The 20,029-nt window shown below is 40.1% G+C and overlaps 2 protein-coding genes across 5 annotated transcripts in view; one reads left to right on the plus strand and one right to left on the minus strand.

The window, feature by feature from the left end:
* The window catches only part of LOC111566828 (nipped-B-like protein), a 29,553-nt gene extending 15,912 nt beyond the window's left edge, over positions 1-13,641 (minus strand). Inside the window, exons 1-12 of one of the 4 annotated variants that reach the window (XM_023267602.3) lie at positions 13,484-13,641; positions 12,064-12,212; positions 10,882-11,047; positions 9,593-9,693; positions 6,927-7,035; positions 6,693-6,841; positions 6,152-6,282; positions 5,968-6,058; positions 5,313-5,840; positions 3,639-5,204; positions 3,202-3,318; positions 450-617 (exon numbers count right to left, since the gene is read on the minus strand). In XM_023267602.3, the coding sequence (XP_023123370.2) occupies positions 450-617; positions 3,202-3,318; positions 3,639-5,204; positions 5,313-5,840; positions 5,968-6,058; positions 6,152-6,282; positions 6,693-6,841; positions 6,927-7,035; positions 9,593-9,693; positions 10,882-11,047; positions 12,064-12,127 (3,190 nt within the window). In that variant the 5' untranslated portion in view covers positions 12,128-12,212; positions 13,484-13,641. Of the gene's footprint in view, positions 1-449; positions 618-3,201; positions 3,319-3,638; positions 5,205-5,312; positions 5,841-5,967; positions 6,059-6,151; positions 6,283-6,692; positions 6,842-6,926; positions 7,036-9,592; positions 9,694-10,881; positions 11,048-12,063; positions 12,213-13,117; positions 13,282-13,370 lie in introns of those variants that run through there. The other 3 variants (XM_055019387.1, XM_023267603.3, XM_055019386.1) reach the window with 3 other exon arrangements.
* Positions 13,642-16,749: 3,108 nt separating this feature from the next.
* mlana (melan-A) lies at positions 16,750-20,011 on the plus strand. The gene is made up of 5 exons (XM_023267612.3): positions 16,750-16,905; positions 17,735-17,827; positions 18,679-18,775; positions 19,040-19,147; positions 19,728-20,011. The coding sequence occupies exons 2-5, from the start codon at positions 17,739-17,741 to the stop codon at positions 19,794-19,796; spliced, it is 363 nt and encodes a 120-aa protein (XP_023123380.2). The 5' UTR covers positions 16,750-16,905; positions 17,735-17,738; the 3' UTR covers positions 19,797-20,011.
* The last annotated feature ends 18 nt before the right edge of the window (positions 20,012-20,029 follow it).

Genomic DNA, 20,029 nt, shown 5'->3' on the forward strand with positions numbered 1-20,029 from the left:
GGGTGCTTTTTCATTCAAAGAAACCTAAAATAACAACACTGTCTACAGTATTTGTCCACTAGAGATTGACCGAATATTGATTTGGCCAATTAACAATTTCGCTATTTAAAATCTATACAATTATCAGCATCATCATTTGTTGAAAATAATTTCCAATAAAATAAGTTCAATTAAACATCCCACCCAGTAGCACTACGTGACTGGTTACACATCAGTCCGGGCAATAAATGTTGTAAAGTTTTCGTTCACCTTTTATATAAATATATGGAAAACACAAATAATCACAGGCCTTTCAACAAGGTTTTGTGTTGAAATTTGTTATTCTTAATTTTGACCCCAGAGATTTTCATTTCTACTGACAATGTACATCAGTTCTAAATATCGGCATCAATATTGGCCCTAAAAATGCCGTATCGGTCAACCCCTGAGCCTATGCAAACAAGTCTCACCGTCACTCAAACTTGGTGGGGGAGAGTCTTCATCTGAATCTTCTTCTCTATATTGGTGATGACGACTACCAGACCCCCGTCCACCACTTCGTCTGTGATCTCCAGAACCTCTCTTCTCCTCGTACTTCCATGTCTTGTCATGGTCTTTCTTGTGCCTTTTCCTTGCAGCTGAAACAATGACAGAGCAGTTTGTAATTAATTTGAATCACAAATTATTGCTTTATTAATACATACATAATGTGTACACTACCGGTCAAAGGTTTTAGAACGCCTCAATTTTTCAATTTTTTTAAAATTGGAAATTGTGCATGTTAACGTCTCATTGTACTCCGAAATGAAAACATAGAACAAATACAGAAATGAAGTTAACAAAAACTAACTATTTAGAAACCAAAATGTATTCTAAACTTTTGACTCATCAAAGTAGCTACCTGTGGCAGATATAACAGCTGAACACACTCGTGGAATTCATTCCACAGTGGAAATCAATTATTCTTCAGAAAGTTCTTCCCAACTGTTGCAGAAGTTCCCATAAATGTGTGGCACTTGTAGGTTGCTTTGTTTTCACTCTTCTCTTCTGTCCAGTTCATCCCAAATCAGCTCCATGAGGTTGAAGTCTGGAGACTGTGCTGCCACTCCATGTTTTCAAGCTTACCATCTGGTTATTTTTTCCTAAGGTAGTTCTGTCAGAGCTTTGACTTATGTTTTGGGTCATTATCTTGCTGTAAGATGAGCCTCTGACCAACTAGGAACATACCAGAGGGTACTGCAGAATGCTGTGGTAGCCTCTTTTGTTCAGGGTACCTCTCACTCTGTAAAAGTCACCGACCCTGGATCCAGCAAAACAACCCAGACCATCACATTTCCTCCTCCATGTTTGACAGCTGATGTCACACACTGAGAAACCATTCTTTTGCCTATTCAACGGCGAACAAAAATCTTTCGTGACAAACCAAAGATTTCACATTTTGATTCATCAGTCCATAATACCTTCTTCCAGTCTTCAGTAGTCCATTGGTGGTGTTTCATGGCTAAGGACAGCCTCTTTTTCTTATTCTGATGTCTTAGCAATGACTTTCTTGCTGCAACTCGACCTGTCAAACCTGCAACTCCAAGTCTTCTCCTCACCATTGAAACTGAGATTTCTTACTACGACCACTATTAAGCTGTGCCACCTATCACCAAGCTGGTGACTCTTAGAAACTTGTCTTCTCATTCTGCTGTGGCTTTGGGTCTTCCACACCTCTTCCTGTCAGAGTTTCCCCCAGTTTCTGAGTGCCTTTTGATGGTGAAGAAAACTCACTGACACCTTGGCTTTCTTCACAATTTCTCTGTAAGAAAGACTTACATTTTTTTTGGGCCTTTCGTTAGACAGGTATAGTTGAGAGGCAGACAGCAAAGTAGGGAGAAGAATAGGGGGAAGACATGCAGTAAAGGGCCGTGAGCTGGAATAGAACTCAGGCTGCTGTGTCGGGGACTACAGCCGCTGTCCATGGGTTGCCTGTTCAACCAGTTGAGCTATCTGGGTGCCCGGAAAGATCTACCGTACTTTCCGGACTATAAGCCGCTACTTTTTTCTCACACTGAACAACAATGCAGCTAATGTATATATTTTTATGGGCGAACTTCATGTCGTCAATACGTTTAGCCTCGTCACATCAGACCAATAAAATTACCGAACAGGTCACAGTGGACCAATGAAACTGTTCGAATTAAATCAAGCGCACTCACACTAAATTCTTCAGATTGGTCATTTTGCGCTTCATGCACACACCCTCATCATGGAAAACACATGAAGAAATGCATATGATGCAGCTTTTAAGTTAAAGGTAATCGATGTGCCTGTCGAAGAAGAAAATAGAGCTGCTGCAAGTTAGCTTGGCATCAATGAATCGATGGTGAGACACTGGAGTTGGCAGCGTGAACTGACTCAATGCGTTTTACTGCCGTGTTACAGGCACTGTTCGGATAAAAGCATTTATTTAATTAAAAGTAAAAAAATCTTTCTGTGTAAATATCTCATGTTACAACGTGGACACCCGCGGCTTATAGACAGGTGCGGCTTATATATATCTGTACAATTTTTTTTTTCTTTTTAAATTTAGTGGGTGCGGCTTATATTCAGGTGCGCTCAATAGTCCGGGAATTACGGTACATTTTTAAGTGTCATGGTCTGTCTCTCTTCTATTGTTAATTGTCTTTTCCTCTCCATTTTTATAGCAGCACACTACTTTATGCAGTACAATACTGTTCAAATAATGCTCTGGAGGGTATGTTGCCATGGTGTGCTCCAACACTACTTTTATGCAGACAGAGGGGGTTGTAATTAAACAAGAAAAGTTGGGACACCTGTAGGATTTGGTAGCACCAACTTTCAAGGCTTGATCAACCTCCATTGCTGCAGAATAGTTATAAGTATTTAACCCATTTCTTGTTCCCTGAAAAAAGCCTTTTTGTATAATTCTGAAAGGTACATAATTTTTCAGTTTTGGGTAACCTTACCCTTTTTTTCACTTCTGGCGGTTCACTACTTACCTTTGTACCATTTCAAGCTATTCATTGGATTTAAACTACTTGAATTTCAATAAAAAACTGGAAAAATTGGGGCATTCTCAAACTTTTTACTGGTAGTGTACATATTTTTTATTTCTTGGTTAAACAACATTTCTGTCAAAAGTGGAGACAGTGTAGCACTTCTGACAGATTTTTGTAAATGTAGAAACAGTGTAAATTCATAAGGCTTAATACTTACTCTCACAGTCAGAGTCTCTATCACTGTCGTCATCTTCTGAGGAATCCAGCTCAGCATATTTGGATTTCTTACTAATCACACTGTGCCTTCGCTTGTTTTTCTCACAAAAAGAAGACTCTGTAAGAACAAGAGGTGAGGGATCTTTGAGCAAAGACTAAACTATACTTCAAAAGAAGATACAACTCATTACTCCTGTGCTATTCATCTGAATTAATGACACTGATAACAATCATTACAGAGACTAGAGTAAAAAAAAATTTAAATTGGACATATCCATCCTGTACTGTACATTTTTTTAAAAAGACAAAAGAGGTTACATGCGTACATCCAGCACTATATTTAGGTCAGTACTGAACAAGGAGAGTCAAAAGCACAAAAAGGCAGCATGCAGTATTAGCGCTTCCAAAAACTCAAACCAATAAGAAGAAGAATCCTACCTCTTCCTGATTTATCCAAGGAGGACCAGTTCCTGGATTTGGAGCTGTGTGCATTCCTGCTTTCTTTAATCATCCTTTTTACCTCATCAACACTGAGTTTCTTAACCACAACGACAGGTTTAGCGCCTTTGTTTAGGTTCTCTACCAACGACACTCTCTCCAGTCTTACTCGTGGTTCGCTCCAGCCCTCAACCATTTTACTTCCAAGTTGGGGTTCTTTTCCATCTCGTTTCAATTTAGGAATCACAAAGTTCTTCAGACTTCCTGACTTGCCACCCAGCAGGTAAGAGGGGAACTCGCTAGGTTTTGTCTCCGAAGACTGCCGTTTGTTTCCAGTTTGGCAGCTAATGTTGCCATCCCCGCTTGTCCTTTGCTCCTTATTTTGGGGAGTTTGAACACCGGAACTGCCTGTCCTCTGTCGACCATTGAGGTCAGCTGATTTTCTGCTTCCATCTTGCTTCAGTCTAGAGATTTCAGGCTTCGTATGCTGGTCAGGTGAGGTTTTGTTGCAGTTTTCTTTTGACAACGTCTTGTGTTTCTTGTCCCTGTCTCTTTCTTTGTCTCTTTCTTTGTCTCTGTCTTTTTCTCTGTCTTTGTCTCGTTCTCTGTCTTTGTCTCTTTCTTTGTCTCTATTCTTTTCTCTGTCTCTATCTTTATCTCTGTCTTTTTCTCTATCTAAGTCTTTGTGTTTGTCTTTGTCCCTGTCTCGTTCTTTCTCCTTGTTTCGTTCTTTCTCCCTGTCTCGTTCTTTCTCCTTGTTTCGTTCTTTGTCCCTGTCTCGTTCTTTGTCCTTGTCTCGTTCTTTCTCCCTGTCTCGTTCTTTCTCCCTGTCTCTTTCTTTCTCCCTGTCTCGTTCTTTCTCCCTGTCTCTTTCTTTCTCCCTGTCTCTTTCTTTCTCCCTGTCTCGTTCTTTGTCCTTTTGTCTGTCTCTGTCCTTCTCCCTTTCTTTATCCCTGCCTTTCTCTTCTCCATGCCTGGAGTTGCGCTCCGCCTTGCTCACGGTTTTTGGAGTTTCAGGTCTGCTGACTTGGGATCGGTGACTTTTGTGGTTCTTTTCCTCTTTGTGGCGTGAGTCTGAATGTTTGTCATGTTTCTGCCGTGGCGTGTCTGGCCGTCTGTCATCTGAGTCTCCCTGTCCTCCGTCAGTTTTGTTGTCATGTCTGTGTTTTGATTCGCGCCGGCTTTCCTGCTTCTGCTTCTGCGTTTCTGGCTGCCCATCTGAGCCAGACTTCTGAAGGGTGTCGGTGTGCTGTTTGATGATCTCAGGTCTGCTATCAACAACTTTATTGACCTTTCCATCAGTGTTTGACTTCAGGCGACGAAGGTGATCCTCACACATCTGCGGTGATTCCAAGACCACCACAGGCTGTCCGATTACTCTGCCAGCCTGTTGCAGATCAATACTGACCATCAGAGCAGGCCGACTGGCACCATTACTTGCAGCATTCGTCTTCTTGGGTGTCAGCTTGCTGATACCACTGCCTCCATGTACAGTCGGCCCCTCGCTTGCTTCTGCTCCGGGTTCCTGAGGATACGAGTCTTGCTTCCGTTTCTTCAATGGTTTGTCTGTAATAAAGAATACTGTAGCTTAGCCTCTCTACAAGCAAAAACTCCCTCGTGGCATGCAAAAAATGCAAGAAAGCAGAGGGCAAACATAGACACACAGAAATTCACCTTTATCCTGGACTTCTTTAGACCATCGTTCTCTCTCACTGGCTGACTCGCGTTCTATTCTTTCAATTTCTGCAATCGCGTCTATCTCGGCATCGTCAAAAACAACTCCACTGATGACTCCAGTCTCCTTGGTACTTGGTCGCACCACAGCCTGTTGACAGTTTGCCTGCTCTTCTTCCCCCAACTTGTGTGAAATGTCCTGGGAAGTCCTTGACAACTGATTATTATTATTATTCACTATAACCTTTTCGTGGTCTGACTCCATATGTGCCCTAAGGGGAAGTTCTTCAGGCTGATCCATGTCTGGAATCTTCACTCTCGACAGTTTTAAAGTCAGCCTCGAAGAGTCTTTTGATGGAGAACTCACTATGTCATACAAGGCATTTTTGTCCATCTGCTCATTTTCTTCTTTACTCCTCTCCTTCAGCCTCTTTTTGCGGTCGGCCGAGGTGAGGAGGAGGTCAGGTGCTACGCCTCGTTGCACATCAGGTGGAGGAGAGTGCATGATGAGAGGAGGTCTGGACCCTGCTGAAGCACACAAAATGTTAGAGGAAAACTGACTACCAGAGGAAAAAGCCTCGGCAAAGAATAAATTCTATATTATTTTTGATTCCACAGAATGAAGAAGGATTAACTTGATGCTAAGGCAGCATACTTTTTCTCGTCTCTTCACTTGCAGCAGGGGAACACGCAGATTGTGGTGATTTAACTGAAAATGCAGCAGCCTTCGTGGAGGAGTCGTTCTCCTGTTGGAACATGAGGCATTTATCTTTTACTTTTTTATGTTCAGTCAGTGTCTGCTGAGGTCCAGGTCAAGATATCTCGATTCTCTGCATTACCTCATTTCCCAGCCTATGAGCCACGTTCATGTAGTCCTCATCTGAGCCTAATCTCCCATCGTGATTGGATGAATTACTCGATAGCTGTCCAGAGACTTTGTTGTGGTGGATATTTCTCACACTACCAGCAACTAAAACAGAGAACGAAAAGAAATATGTTGTTAATTTTTGTGTAATGGGAAATGCCTCACATCTGCTAGTTATACTTTTTTACCACCTTTTACAGAAAGCTGTAGTTTTACCATGCTACAGTTAGATAATGTCAGCCCATCGACTTCTAGCAATTTCCTTACGACCAGCTAAGTGTACCTGAATCACTGTGTGAGTGTTGTTAGATTAATAAAAATTAGGGAATAATTCAAAGGTCTTAGCTCATGGTTAGCACGTAGCTTGTGTTCTACATTCTACACCATGTACTGTAGTCACTACACAACTGAACACTTTAAAAATGTAAATATCCAAAGACCGCTGTCCGCCGTCATTTCTAACAGACGTGTGACAAGCTAATGACATTTCTCTCTTAACTAGACTTTGTACTCACCTTGCTGACTCTGCTGGTGCTGAGAATAACTGGGTGGATTGTACTGCATGTAGTCTGCAGGACTCTGAGGGGTGTATGGACTAGGTATAGGACTGTTCTGCTGGGGTACGAACCGAGAACCTGATCCGGACTGTGGGGATGTAAAGCATCTGTGAAAGAGGAAGAAGTAGTCTTAGTACAAGCACATATCCATCTGCTGTTTTGTTATCTGAGAGTAAGGTGGCACTGCTTTACCCGGAGGGGCTTTGAGGGACAGTGGTTTGCTGATAGTTTGATGCTGGACTCCCATGGACCTGATTTTGAGACATCTTATACTGCTGCATCATCGGCTGCTGCATTACACCTAAGAGATGGAGATAAAAAGCAAACATGAAAGGATATGCAAACAAGGACCAAACCCACGTAATCAATAGAAATACGGACACTAATTTAAACCAGCATAGTCATGTTACATTTTTACATCCTTACAATGCGAAATACTCTGACCAGTATATAAGGTGCACCTAATACAAAAAATGGGATGATCACATTATATTACGAGGGTGTTAAAAATGCCTAAACATTTGTTATTGTACTTATAGTTCAATCTGGCATACTTTCTGAAAATAAAAAAATCACGAAAACTGTATGAGGTTCAAAGTGGTAAAGAAGGAGTTCACCGAGGTACAAAGTTAAGTATATTCTTTCAGGAGGCAATTACAAATTGAGCACATCTTTAAAAGAGCAATTCACTGGATCAGAAGCACTAAGTTCCTACTTCTGGTTAAAGTGGCACAAACAATGATAAAGTAACTTGCTCCACTTATGGTTTCATTTGGCTCATGCATCACTATTAATAGAAGACTGGTAAGATATGTTCACGAGTTGAATGCGGCAGCTACCACAAATACTTGTGGTGTACTCTTTGGCAAATGTTCATTTTATAGTTGCAAGTACTGCTTGCTTTGCAGTGTCCAAAGTGCATAAAGCTTGTATTTCATTTTTCCTCTTTGGCACAAATAATGATGATGAAAATTATGCAAATTAGTATGGATACTATACGATCATAGCCAGTTTATTAGGCACACCCCACTAGTACTATGTTGGACCCCATTTCGCCTTCAGAACCTCCTGAAATCTTCATGGCCCTGAATCAACAGGGTGCTTGAAATATTCCTCAAGAGATTTGGTCCACATTGGTATGATAGCGTCACACAGTTGCTGCACATTCTCAGCTTTGTAATTAGATTCTCCCATTCCACCACATCTAGTGACTGTGGGGGTCATTGGAGTTTATTGTGTTTGATCTGAGATGATATTAGCTTTGTTTCATGGTGAGTTATCTTGGTGAAAGCATTCTTTAGAGGTTGGGCACACTGTGGTCATAAAGGAGAATACAGTAATTTGGTTACACTGTTTAAGTGAAGCTCAATTTGTACTAAAGGACCCAAGTGTTCTTAGAAAATGTCCCCCACACTGCCACCACCAGGATGAACTGATACAAATCATTATGGATCCATGCTCATACAAGTTGCATACAAGTTGTAGTCCATCTGCTTCAAGGTTCGACATGTTGTGCATTCAGAGATGCTTGTCTTGGCTGTAACACTTAGGTATTAAATTACTGTATTGGTGCCTTTCCTTCCTTTTTAACCAATCTGGCCATTCTTCTCTGACCTCTGCCATCCACAAGGTATTGTCACTCAGTGACCAGCTGCTCACTAGATGTTTATATTCATCTCACCATTCTCGTAAACTCTAGAGATGGTTGTTCTGGAAAATCCCAGTAGATAAGCAGCTTTTAAAATACTCACACCAGCCTGTTTAAATCACCCAAGTGAACCAAGTTGTTAAAGTACTCCAAGGATTTAAGATATCCATCTCTATGATTTATTCTGCCAATACAATGAAACAGAAATGAATCAGAAAAACTCAGAATAATCTACCGAGGAATATGTGAACATTTTTCATTACGAATAGTTCCACTGAAAACTTCTGATAATATGCCGCATGGCTAGATCCCATGTAAGATAGGTGAAAAAAAAATGTGTTTTTTTTGTTTTGTTATTTGGGCAAACTGATTTTTTTTTAACTTAGTTTAACTCTACTATAAGCAGTAGTGAAAGATCTAGATTCTGTCAAAAAGGAAGAAGCAAGAAGCGAGTTGGTCACAGCCTAAGTCAAACCTAAAACACATCAGTTACTGGACACATTTCTCTCAGTGAATAAGCATACTATTCCACAGTTCTCAATGGCAAATGTATTTTTTTACTTTTCACTAGGCCGGGCTGATTATTTTTACCTGTTTCCAGTTTTAAACTTGAGTAGACAACATAATTATCTGTATTTAATGTTAGCATTGATCCGTTATCCTTGACATAAAACTAAATAACTAGACTAGGCCTATATTTACAGAACAAAAACTTTGAAATTGTAACCTAACAGAATCTAACAAACATCTGAACTACGCAAGAGTAAGCAATATTCTTGAGCTGTCGTCAGTGGTTCCAAACTTTTTCTGCCTGTCCTCTCTTTGAAAGGCAAAAATAGTCTTTTACTTGTGGTAGCAGGAGAAACACAGACAGACTAAACAACACTAATGATGACTGAGTTCCTGTAATTAGTGCAATGCAATGCTGCGATAATAGAAAATGTTTGTTATGTAAAGGGTCTATTCAATTTTGTTTCACTCAACGTTTTTTTCTCCTGCAGTGGCTCTGCCCTCCAATTTGGCAACCACTAATGTGGTGAAACTAAGCATAAGTAGTGCATCTGACCCAGGAAATGCTCAGGTGAATAATTCAGCAGAAACAAAAGGTACAACCAGGGAAAGAGCATGCACTAAGCCCAACTGCAGAGGCTACAGCAATGTCTCAGTTTCTCCTTCTTATCACCCCAAAGATTGTATTTGGTTAGCATACTTTTGTCCCTGAAGATTTTGGGGTTCCTGGACAGCAAAGTTTGGAGAAGCATTGGCATGTCACCCTCAGGTTCATCGTTCCCCAAGTTGTCCTTCAGCTCTCTGAAAAGCAAACAGAAGAACAGTCCACAGTCACTTTACAGGCAAAAGTGAAGATTCCTTTTCCATTTCCAACACAGTCTACAGCAGCTATTCTTGTTTCTGACAAACCAAAGCACACGCTGACCTCTCTGGTAAAGCTGTGACTGTAATCCGATCTTTGACATTAAAGGTTCCATATGCTGAAAATCCATTTTTATTGCATTTTGTATATCTACTTCCCTTTCTCTAGCACCCCTCTCATAGATAGCCTCACAACTTTAAAAGTGAATCGGAATTTAGTTTAGTTAGTAAGGAACAACTGAGGAACTAATAGCTGATGGAACAAAATTTGCATAAACCTGTGTTCTCACTGCCTGCTGCATCCGAGGAGAGTCATTTAGATTGAGCAGTTGCCTCATAGTCCGCCAGGTTATTTTACTTACTACAAGCGCTTCCGCTAACTCTAAAATGTCTGCTAAGTACACAAAATCTTCTGTTACTGACTGGAGGAGTGAACACAAGAGACTTCACACACTCCCAACACCTAATAAAGCTGTACTTATTTACATATGTAACAGAATGAGTATGACCTAGTGAATGAAACACAGTCTATTAAGACTGCATGTGAACCAGCAGTCATTTCATAGCATTTCCAAGCGGCTACTCTGCATCATTAAACTACTAATTACAATTTCAACATTGTCTGACAATCTCACATACATTAAAAACAACTGCCATGCAGTGAACTGTAATTCCAAGTAAAATGATTGCTCAGAGGGGAACTTAGAAGCGACAGACAGTCTTGGTCTCACACAGTCATTCACATCTGTCAGCTCATGTACATTCAACTGTTTTGCTGCATAATACCAATTACAGATGCAAAGGGAGTTTTCTTCCTGAAGGGGACGCTGGCAGCAGCAGCTCAACTACATTTAAATTCATAGACACTGAAACACCTGTTTATAACAGGACCAAAATCAGGAGGTATATAGTTACAGTGCCATCTTTGCATTGTCTAGAGCTGAAAAATTGAAAGACACATTGTGAGAACATGTGAGACTTTCATTAATTTGCTGAAAAGGGTATATTATGGGACTTTTAAGTTATTACAGTGAAACAACACATTGTAATGCACTCCACTACCACTGCTGACAATCACACTGTCAGAATAATGGTTTTGTTACCAATTCAAAAGTGAATATAACTTACATGTGTTCAGTGGAGACCTGGTTGAGGCTGTGTGCCAGCTGTGTCACCAGATTTTCATCTCGACACACCAGCAGGCTGCTGACCTCTTCGGAGATCCTTCCATTGTAGAGAAGACTCTTAGCAGTGGTGGCAGGAAGAGGAGATGGCAAAGGCAGCTGGTTTAACACTGAAAGGACAATATGAAAGATAAGTGAGGTTCAGAGGACAAGAGCGGAGAGTACGATAGGGAGAAATCTTTTTAAAAAACAGCTGTGGGAAAAGCAGGAAATTATTTTGAATGTAAAGATATAAAATGTGAAAAACACACTAAATGTCAAAAACACAATCAGATGATTTTTTGACAGTTTATTGACCGATTATTTTTTTTACCAAATTTACAGGCAAAATAAAATTGAAAACAATGTGAAGACCTCAGAATACGCACCAAGTGTGACCAAAAAATGCTATAAGTGTGATAAACATGCTGTGCATTGTTTAAAAAAAATCATCCAAAATCCTTGAGCATATCTTAACATCAGATTTAAGAAAGTCCACTTAGTTCAACCTTCTTCAAGGTGCCTCTTTATAGGCTACACTTCTACAATCTAAAGCCAATCAGTCCAACAATCATACAATAAATCATATCTATGTGAAATGTATAATGCTCCACTACTTTAAGAAGTGTTTTGTTATTTTTTTTAGATTGAAAGTCTGGCCCCATCTTCAGAAACATAAGACACCACCTCTGTAGTGAGAAGCATCATAATTACTAGCATTTAGCTTCTGGCATGACTACCTGCTCGGGCTGAGCAATTAATTGATTTCAAATCGGAATCGCAATTTTCAACCAAGGTTGCACTTGAGAATATATGTCATGTAGGATGTTTGATGCAGGTTTTAAGCCATCATCTCAATGATTTTACAAATTGATGCTGTGCTCCATGTGTGACAGTCATGTTTGCTATTGTATTTCAGTGGCATTTAAATCTATTGCACAGTAAATACTAAAGTGAAGGCTAAATCTAAGTTATAAAAGTGTTATCACAAATGAAATCACCACCACAATGTCAGTCAGAAAATCAGAGTTTTCCCTAAATTGTTCGGCCCTGGCTATCAAGTAATCCTAAGTCTAGCCATATCTTGGCCCGAATGTCAGTGTTTAGGCTGTGTGAACAAGCATTAGAGAGATAAAGTTGCACTTACAGTCTGTTAAGCTAGCAATTCCAGCAAGAGTAGTGATGGGAACATGAGGCATATCACCATTCATGCTGAAGATGAGGTCAAGGGGTCGCGTGAATGTCCAGGCTGCTCAATATCACCAATGTCTTCCCTTTCGTCACATCTCCAAAGCGCTGCAAAGACAAAAAAAAGTGGCAAGAAACACTTTTAAAGCACGTTCACTTTCATCCTCAAATGCTGTTCCTATTAGGCTTAGTAATAAGAAGCGTCTAAATATCCTGAGATCCAGAGTGTGCATCTTCCTTCTGGGAATGGGGTCCAAAACTGTGTCAGCTCATGAGTGGGCATTATCATATCTCTGACGTAGACAGTGTATATAGAGGCCCTATAACAAGACTGGGCATGCCTATATCAGTTATTGATTTAAGGTTCTCGTGAGAAACCCATCTTGCTCCCTGGCTGCTTCTTGTCCTCTGTAAATACACTCCTTCAGTGCATACATTAGCTGCGAAATATCACCCTGCTCGAGTCAAAAATGCAAAACATGCAAGCAATCAATACATACTAGCTGACACGATACGAAGACAGCAGGTCGTGCACTGCAAGTACACTCGGCTGGTGACAAAACCCTGATATGGTTACTGATAAAAAGTTGAAACGATTCTGTCTGTGTGTGTTTGTGTCTCTTGCATCTTTAGCCTCTCGCAACGACGGCTCGTCTCGGTTTTCACGTTCATTTGGGCTCAAACACACCAAACAAAACCCAACGGCAATTTATAAAACCTTCTTTCTGTTAGCTAGTTATGTCTCAAATTCCTCTTTTGTTACAGTGTCGGTTAAGATTCCCGGGATTGTCCGAACTCGTAACAGCCACATTAGCTGGTTTTGACAACAGTTGTGACTATATTATTACTAAGTTATTGCTATTTTGCCGGTTTAGACGCTTGGTATGGGGAAAAGCAGCGTTACGACGTCTGGGAAAGTGACTAAAATGAACTCGCTGTTAGCCGGCTAGCAACAACTGGAGATGCGGCTAATGTATGCTAACTGGCTAGGTATAGCCTTATCTGTAACTTGCCTTAGCTAGCATCACCAGGAGTGCATCAAAGCCAGTTAGCCGAGGATAGCTCACTCCGTGTCGCTCTTTTTTCGCCACATAGGTCGCGAATCGGCTCGGATTTTAACCTCACACTCGCATTGGCCTTCGCCGAGGCATCTCCAGCTCACAAAGTGGACCTCGGACTTGCCTAAGGAAGCGTAACCCCGACCCGACGCCAAGGAGGCAGGGGGTACAAAGCAAAAAAAAAGACCCCATCACAAATCAGAATTACCCCTTCGGCTGGTTCCGATAATGGTTCCCAGCGGCTGTCTGAGCGAGCGTAGGAGAGGTAAACAGTCTTGGCTAGGGAAATGAGGCTGTTGCTGTTGGATCTATCTTATTTACCTCTGGATGTGATGAGAAAGAGAAGTGGTTCTGGTGGAGGAGGTGGAGGAGGAGGAGGTGGAGGAGGGGGAGGAGCAGGAGTAGGATGGCAGCTGGAGCCGGAGAAGAGTCTCTAGCTCCCTCTCCGTCCCACCGTTCAAACAGCTCCTCCGAGGCACAGCGAACACAAGGACTGCCGGGGCATCTCCTCCTTTCTAACCGCGATCATGTCTGCTTGGATGGGGGGAGATCAGCCTCTTAAAGCGGCTTTACTGGAGGTTAGGCTCTGTCTGAGGGTACCAGTTAATTTTTTAGGGGGGATAACAATGGGGGATGAAAGGGAAAGGAGGGGGATCCACTGACAGTCTATCCCCTTCCCATCTCTCACCTTCAAAATGCTAACTAGAGGAATCTTTTAAAAGCTGTGTCCCCCTTCCTAGCCTTTATTATGACCTCAATTGCCACCTCCCGAGCAGATTTCAAAAATAACAATACTAAAATACTTAAATCCTTTATTGATCATCTTCTGTGAGGCTGCTTTAAAGCTTTCAACCATCAACCTTTCCCACTAACCGTAGTCATCTCTCTCACAAGCATTCAAATGATGTTTACCAGATCAGATGACGTTCACTTTTTATTAAAATCCAAATCCCACTGACAGGTGATGCATCACTTGTCATCACAACAAACACAGGAACAGTCATCCAAACCCAATCAGCTGACTTCCTCCCACTGAAAACTTAACCATGCCCTGCCCAAAGCTGTAGCACTTGGCCTCCTTTAATAGGTTTTTATGCATGTCACAAACTAATTAGAGGTGTAGAAGTCCAGCTACATGTGCATCTATTAAAGCATCCATTCATAGATTCTAATAAGCCGACATAAAAATTAAACTTCAGCTTGAGACACAAACATTTTAATAAGCAGGCTTTGGTCTCCCTCTTGTGGAGTAAAAATGCAGACTAATGCAAACTGCTTCCTTACTTCTTGTTCGAGTCTCTCCTTTTCCAGCTTTCGGTTTGTGACACTGAACAAAAACAATGATTTCTGGCTTAGAGAAAAAATAAAGGATTTTATTTCTGTTGATTTGTTTTGAAATGAGTTAAATGTAGCCCAAAAAGCTTTTGAGCTGTTCAACCATCGAGTTAATCCAGTCAGGTGTGACTTTAAAGGACATTAGGGCATCAAATAACACAATGCCACAGATGACAAGAGGTAGACGAGAACGGCCTATCGGCATGATGGATTCTGGCCACATCAGCAGCATTAGTTATCTAAGAAATCTGCTTCATCCAGCAACCCAGTCCTGTCCCCCAGATATCTGTCAGGAATAGTGGGACAACTTTCCACAAACCAGCACTGACAGCCTCATTACTTCCATGTGTTGCATTTGTGCAACTCATTTCTGACTAGTGACTTCTGACCTGTGACCCCATTCTTGATCTTCCCTTTATCTTCTCTGACACAGATTGTACTTAATGGTTATATGGCATTCATTCGGTGGTAGAGATGTCATGTGTGGCAACAACAAACACTTGTTCACCTTTGTTATAATGAATGAATAGAATTTAATACAGTATTACATGGTGTATGTATATTTGTGTTTGTTATACTTCTCTGAGTAAAACATCTGTGCTGCTCAGCAGTTCAGTTGAGGCTTGAAGGATGAAATCAAACAATACGAACCAATGCATAATTGAGGTAACGTCACTGTGGGTAAATGTCCTTTAATGTTCCATTGATTAGTAAAAAACACACAATCCTCAGCCGCATTTGATGCTTTGAAGATTGAATGAGGACAATGGAAGAAACCTGATGCTCAATCTCTCTTATAAGGTGACTTTTTTTTAGATTTTAATGTTACCAGATTGCTCCTTCTAGGATTGCTATGTAATTTTAAATGTATGTTTATGTACAGCGACAAAAAAACTGTCATGCATACAAAATTTAAACAGCCATGTATGAGAAACAGCACAGTAAATTAGAAGTATGTTTTGTTTGCACAGCAGCTTCTGAAATTTGAAAAGATGGCATGTTACCACTTGTTTTCAAAACCCTCATTATTACGTATTTCTGTCCAGCTTTCAGAAGAGAAAGCTCAACCCTGGTCTAGATTTAGTGCTTGATAAGTTGTCTATGTCACATAACTTATACTATTTTTTATGGCACAGTGATAATATTATTGTTTTACAGCTGTCGTTACTTTAAAGATTAATATTTTACCCAATGGATAATATAACAAGCTTGTAAAATACAACACACTGTGTAAGAGCAAACCAGTGGTGAGAGCCTGTATGGCAGAGGTGTTGAACTCATTTAGTTCAGGGGCTATATAGATCCAATTTCATCTCAAGTGGGCCGGAAAAGTAAAATCATAGTATAATAACCTATAAATAATGCATTTTTCTGTTTGTTTTAGTGCAAAAAATACAATCTCTTTACAAAACATGATGAACAACTTTAAATTTATTAAGACAAATAAATTAAATTTCAACAATATTATGCCTCAGTTTATCATTTACACATTACAACTTACAGATCACAATGTGTCTACAAAGACACAAACATGCAGTCACGTGTATCTGGAACTGAACAATCTCAAAATAACTTGCAAAGGTCTAGAATTTATTTATTTATTTATTTTTACAAATGTACAATTTGTAGTTGATGTCTTCTCTGTAATTTTCAATCCATGGGCCGGATTGGACCCTCTACCAGGCTGGTTTTAACCCACGGGCCGTATGTTTGACACCCCTGCTTTTTGGATTCTGATGTCTTGATTTTTCCCTTTAAACGTCTCACATGGTGTCATATCAATACGTGTTCGAATGATCCAATATATCACCAAAAACCAAAGACTAAAGAGAAAGCCCCAAGGCTGAAAATAGCTTTGTGTATCAGAACTTTTTCCCTTTCCCATGAGTCATCTCAACTCTCCCCAGATTTATCTGTAGTCCTTGGATACAAAACTGGGTATAAAGTTCAAACTAACGTCATCTGTAGCGGCTACAGCAGTAACATATTATTGAGGTGCTTTATACTGTGCTGCAAATTATTATTATTTTTTTAATTTGCATTCTTTTCTGGGCTGGAGGTGTTATAGCCTATAGAGGGTATTTGTACATAACAATCAACTCTGTTCACACACTCTCTCTCTTTCATTTGAAAGGCCAGCAGCTGATGCCTGTATAGTTTCACGAGTGGATAATAATGTTGCGTTCAGGGCCGGGGGGTTTCACGGTAATTACTCCGCTTCAATGGGTTTAACCATGAGTCCCTAACCCGTGACGGTCATGAGGGGTTTTCTGCCCCTCTCTGCTCTCCTCCAGACTGAGGCAACATACTTGAGGAGTGAAATAACACAGAGCTCTGCAGGCTCAGTCTCTTTTAGGAAGGCTTTCCAACCAGAGGAACTGTTCTCTGCCTTATAAATATCCACTTTGGTAAGATAATAGCTTTTTTTCTTTCCTAGCAAAGGTAGATCTGGGATAATAGGCATACTTAGAAGATTTTGTATTGAGCAAAGAATTAGTTTGACCTTTAATACCTGAGCAGAAAATGACAAATTGATGCTGTTGTAGGCTGCTATAGCATCAAATGATACTTTATATTTACTGCTGGTGCTACAGGTGTTTGCTAACAAGAAAAGCAGAGCCATTTTGCCGGATCAATTTGTTTCCTGTTGCTATTCAAGGTTGTGGTATAGATCTAACAAAATCATTAAATGGAGCTATAGATTTTCATTACTTGCTAACAAAAAATATACAGACTACATGGAAGCTATTTGCATGTTCTTAAAGCATTGGTCAGCCTGTTGTAATGAACTGAAGATGCTGCACTTGGGCAAGAGAGCATCAGTCAGTACAAAGACATCAAGTCGATGCTTTGATCAGTGAGAGTACCAATCCATAAATAAGCCAAATAGATACATAATCCTACATATTTCTACCCAGTAAGAAAGATTCAGGACTGTTTCAACATAATTATGCGATTAAAAAAAGATAGAAAATGGTGTTTTACTGCAGAGATAAATAGATAATAGCAATTTCACAGTTCTTTTTAAGGTGGTTTATTTAAACTAACTCTGCATTTGGTTGCCAACCGTTTGTAAGCTGTATGTAAGGTACACACAATGCTATTTTTGAGAATGGCTTAATATTCAATACAACAGTGATTTGACACCTGATAGGATAGTCTACGATTGTTTATTATACAGAGAATTATTTTATTTAATTTGCAAAATGACTGTTATTTGACTCTGTTGACTTTCAGCTTGATGAGGTGCAATCGCACAGACGGGATGCCTCGTGGAGACTTCAACATTTATTTTGCCAGCGGCAGAAGAGGATTTGTCAGAGCTGAGGAGTACGTGTGTATTTTATATGAAAATTAGGAATTTCAGTGAAGCTCATTGCCACTCCTACCCTGAGACTTTGGCTCCAGAGGTGGAGCCAGACAGTGTTTCAAAGACGTGACCAAGCTGTGACCATTTCTCACAGTGGGTTGACACAATGTCTCATTAATGATATTTTTTTCAGCCAAACACTGTAAAACAATCAGTCTTCTTAAAAAAAATATTACTGACTCTCTCAAACATTTGCTTACATAAGAAAGGCTGCCATGTAGAAATACATGAGAACTCATATGCAGTATAATTAGCATTTTTATGTAACCCTCAATTAAGTTTTTTGATTGTCGATAAAGTTCATATGATAATTGTAATTTAAGCTGCCTAAGAAAAGTACACGTGTCAAAAATGTCCTTGTTCTGCTCAGGACACCTATCTGTCACACTACGTCCATCCAGCCTATTGTTTGACATTTTCTTTTCATTTGGGTACAGATATTGCATCAGTATTGCACTATTTAGCAGTTTTTACTACTTGTTTCCAGAGTTCTTTAAAATATTTTTCATCCCTACAGTCTGTAAAAGTCTATACAAGACCTTCAGCTGAATCTACAGTTAAATTCTACATGCTCTAAGTAATAAAAAACATGCAAAGAGCTTCTTTATTGACACATAGGAACCAGAAGTACATGGTTGTGTGCGGTTGAATGGAAATGGTTGCCATGTTAAAATGCATCTGTATAGGAAAAAAAGGTCAGGCCATTATAGTAGCTTGTATTCTTTACAGAAATTTTCAGCCATATTGATGCTCATATGCCAAACTAATGCTTTCCTCTCTGGCTCTGTGTGAATCGTGCTGTGCATCACAGGGCAGTGGGCATAGCTCTGCTGGTGATCATCCTTGGAGCTCTCCTCATCCTGGGCTGCTGGTACTTCAAGAAGAGGAGTGGCTACAGAATAATCAGGGTGAGATCATCACACTTCACTGTGATTAAGCATCCGTCACAATTTATTAGTGATGAGTTTTGTGTGGTATTGAAACTTCATGATCTGCTCAAAGTTTATTTCCATCCTTTAATTGTTGCAGGTAGTGAACTGGCATAATGTGGCATATTTATGTGAAAATGAATAAGCTTTCCCACAATTTGCAAACTGTTTTAAAAATCTATTTCCAAAATGTATCACTTTGTTCTCGTGTCTGTGTCTCGCACATCTTTCTCTTACCTGCAGAGCCCCAGATCTGGTTCACCAAGTTACACAGGAGGCCAGTACTCAGAGGCCGGACCTTCAGCAGATAACAAGATGGCTCTCACTGACTTTGGCAGCTTCCGATCTGTGGTGAGGGACAGGCAGTTACCCTGTGGCTGACTTAACTGGTCTTTCTTTTTATATCACTTTGCCTGAGTCAAACATATTTAATGTACGAACAAGTGTTCATAACAGTTGGACGCATGTGAAGCGAGAAAATATTTTCTTTGACTCTTTAATGCATCATATTAAATACACCAACAATTATAATTAACTAATGGGAAGAGTCTGTGCAACTTAAAGTTTAAAACAGAGGGCACTTGTTTAGAACAAAGCCTCTGGGTTTTCAGCACAGTGTAAAGCATGTGAAGGCCATGCAGTGAGTGCCTGAAGGAGAGATTATTATGTCACCAGACTAGGGGTAGGATTCGAAAAATCCTGCATTCCTTAGGAAAGTGCGTTCATCCATGTGTGCATGGAAAGTGAAAGGAGGATGATGAGATTAGTACTCTTTTCAAAAATAATCCTGAACTTCACGTGTTGTAATGATATACACACAAGAAAGTCAACTTTGGTTTCGGTACTGTATAAGAATAATGGACATTCTGTGAAAATATATAATCCCACTACAGTTGTTTAATTTGGATGTATTTGTCCGACTCTTCTCCAGATTCCTAATGCTCCTCCAGCCTATGAAAAGATTTCTTCAGGACCACTGCCTCCTCCTTACTCCCCCTGAAGAACCTCCCCAGAAGAAGGACAGCGGTCTAAAAAAAGAAAGGAAAATAATGGAGAACAAACTCTAAACTTGATTTGCTGCCTGGTGATATGTAATCTGATGTCACTAAAACCAACATGTTGCCCAATTGCTTTGTAGCTAAATATACCAATAGGTGAAAATATTGTATCTCTCACTTTGTAAAATTATTTGCTGAATAAACACAATTTATATTCTGTAAGTCATTTCATTAA

Source organism: Amphiprion ocellaris, chromosome 17, assembly GCF_022539595.1.
Source record: "Amphiprion ocellaris isolate individual 3 ecotype Okinawa chromosome 17, ASM2253959v1, whole genome shotgun sequence".
NCBI classification, from domain to species: Eukaryota; Metazoa; Chordata; class Actinopteri; family Pomacentridae; genus Amphiprion; species Amphiprion ocellaris.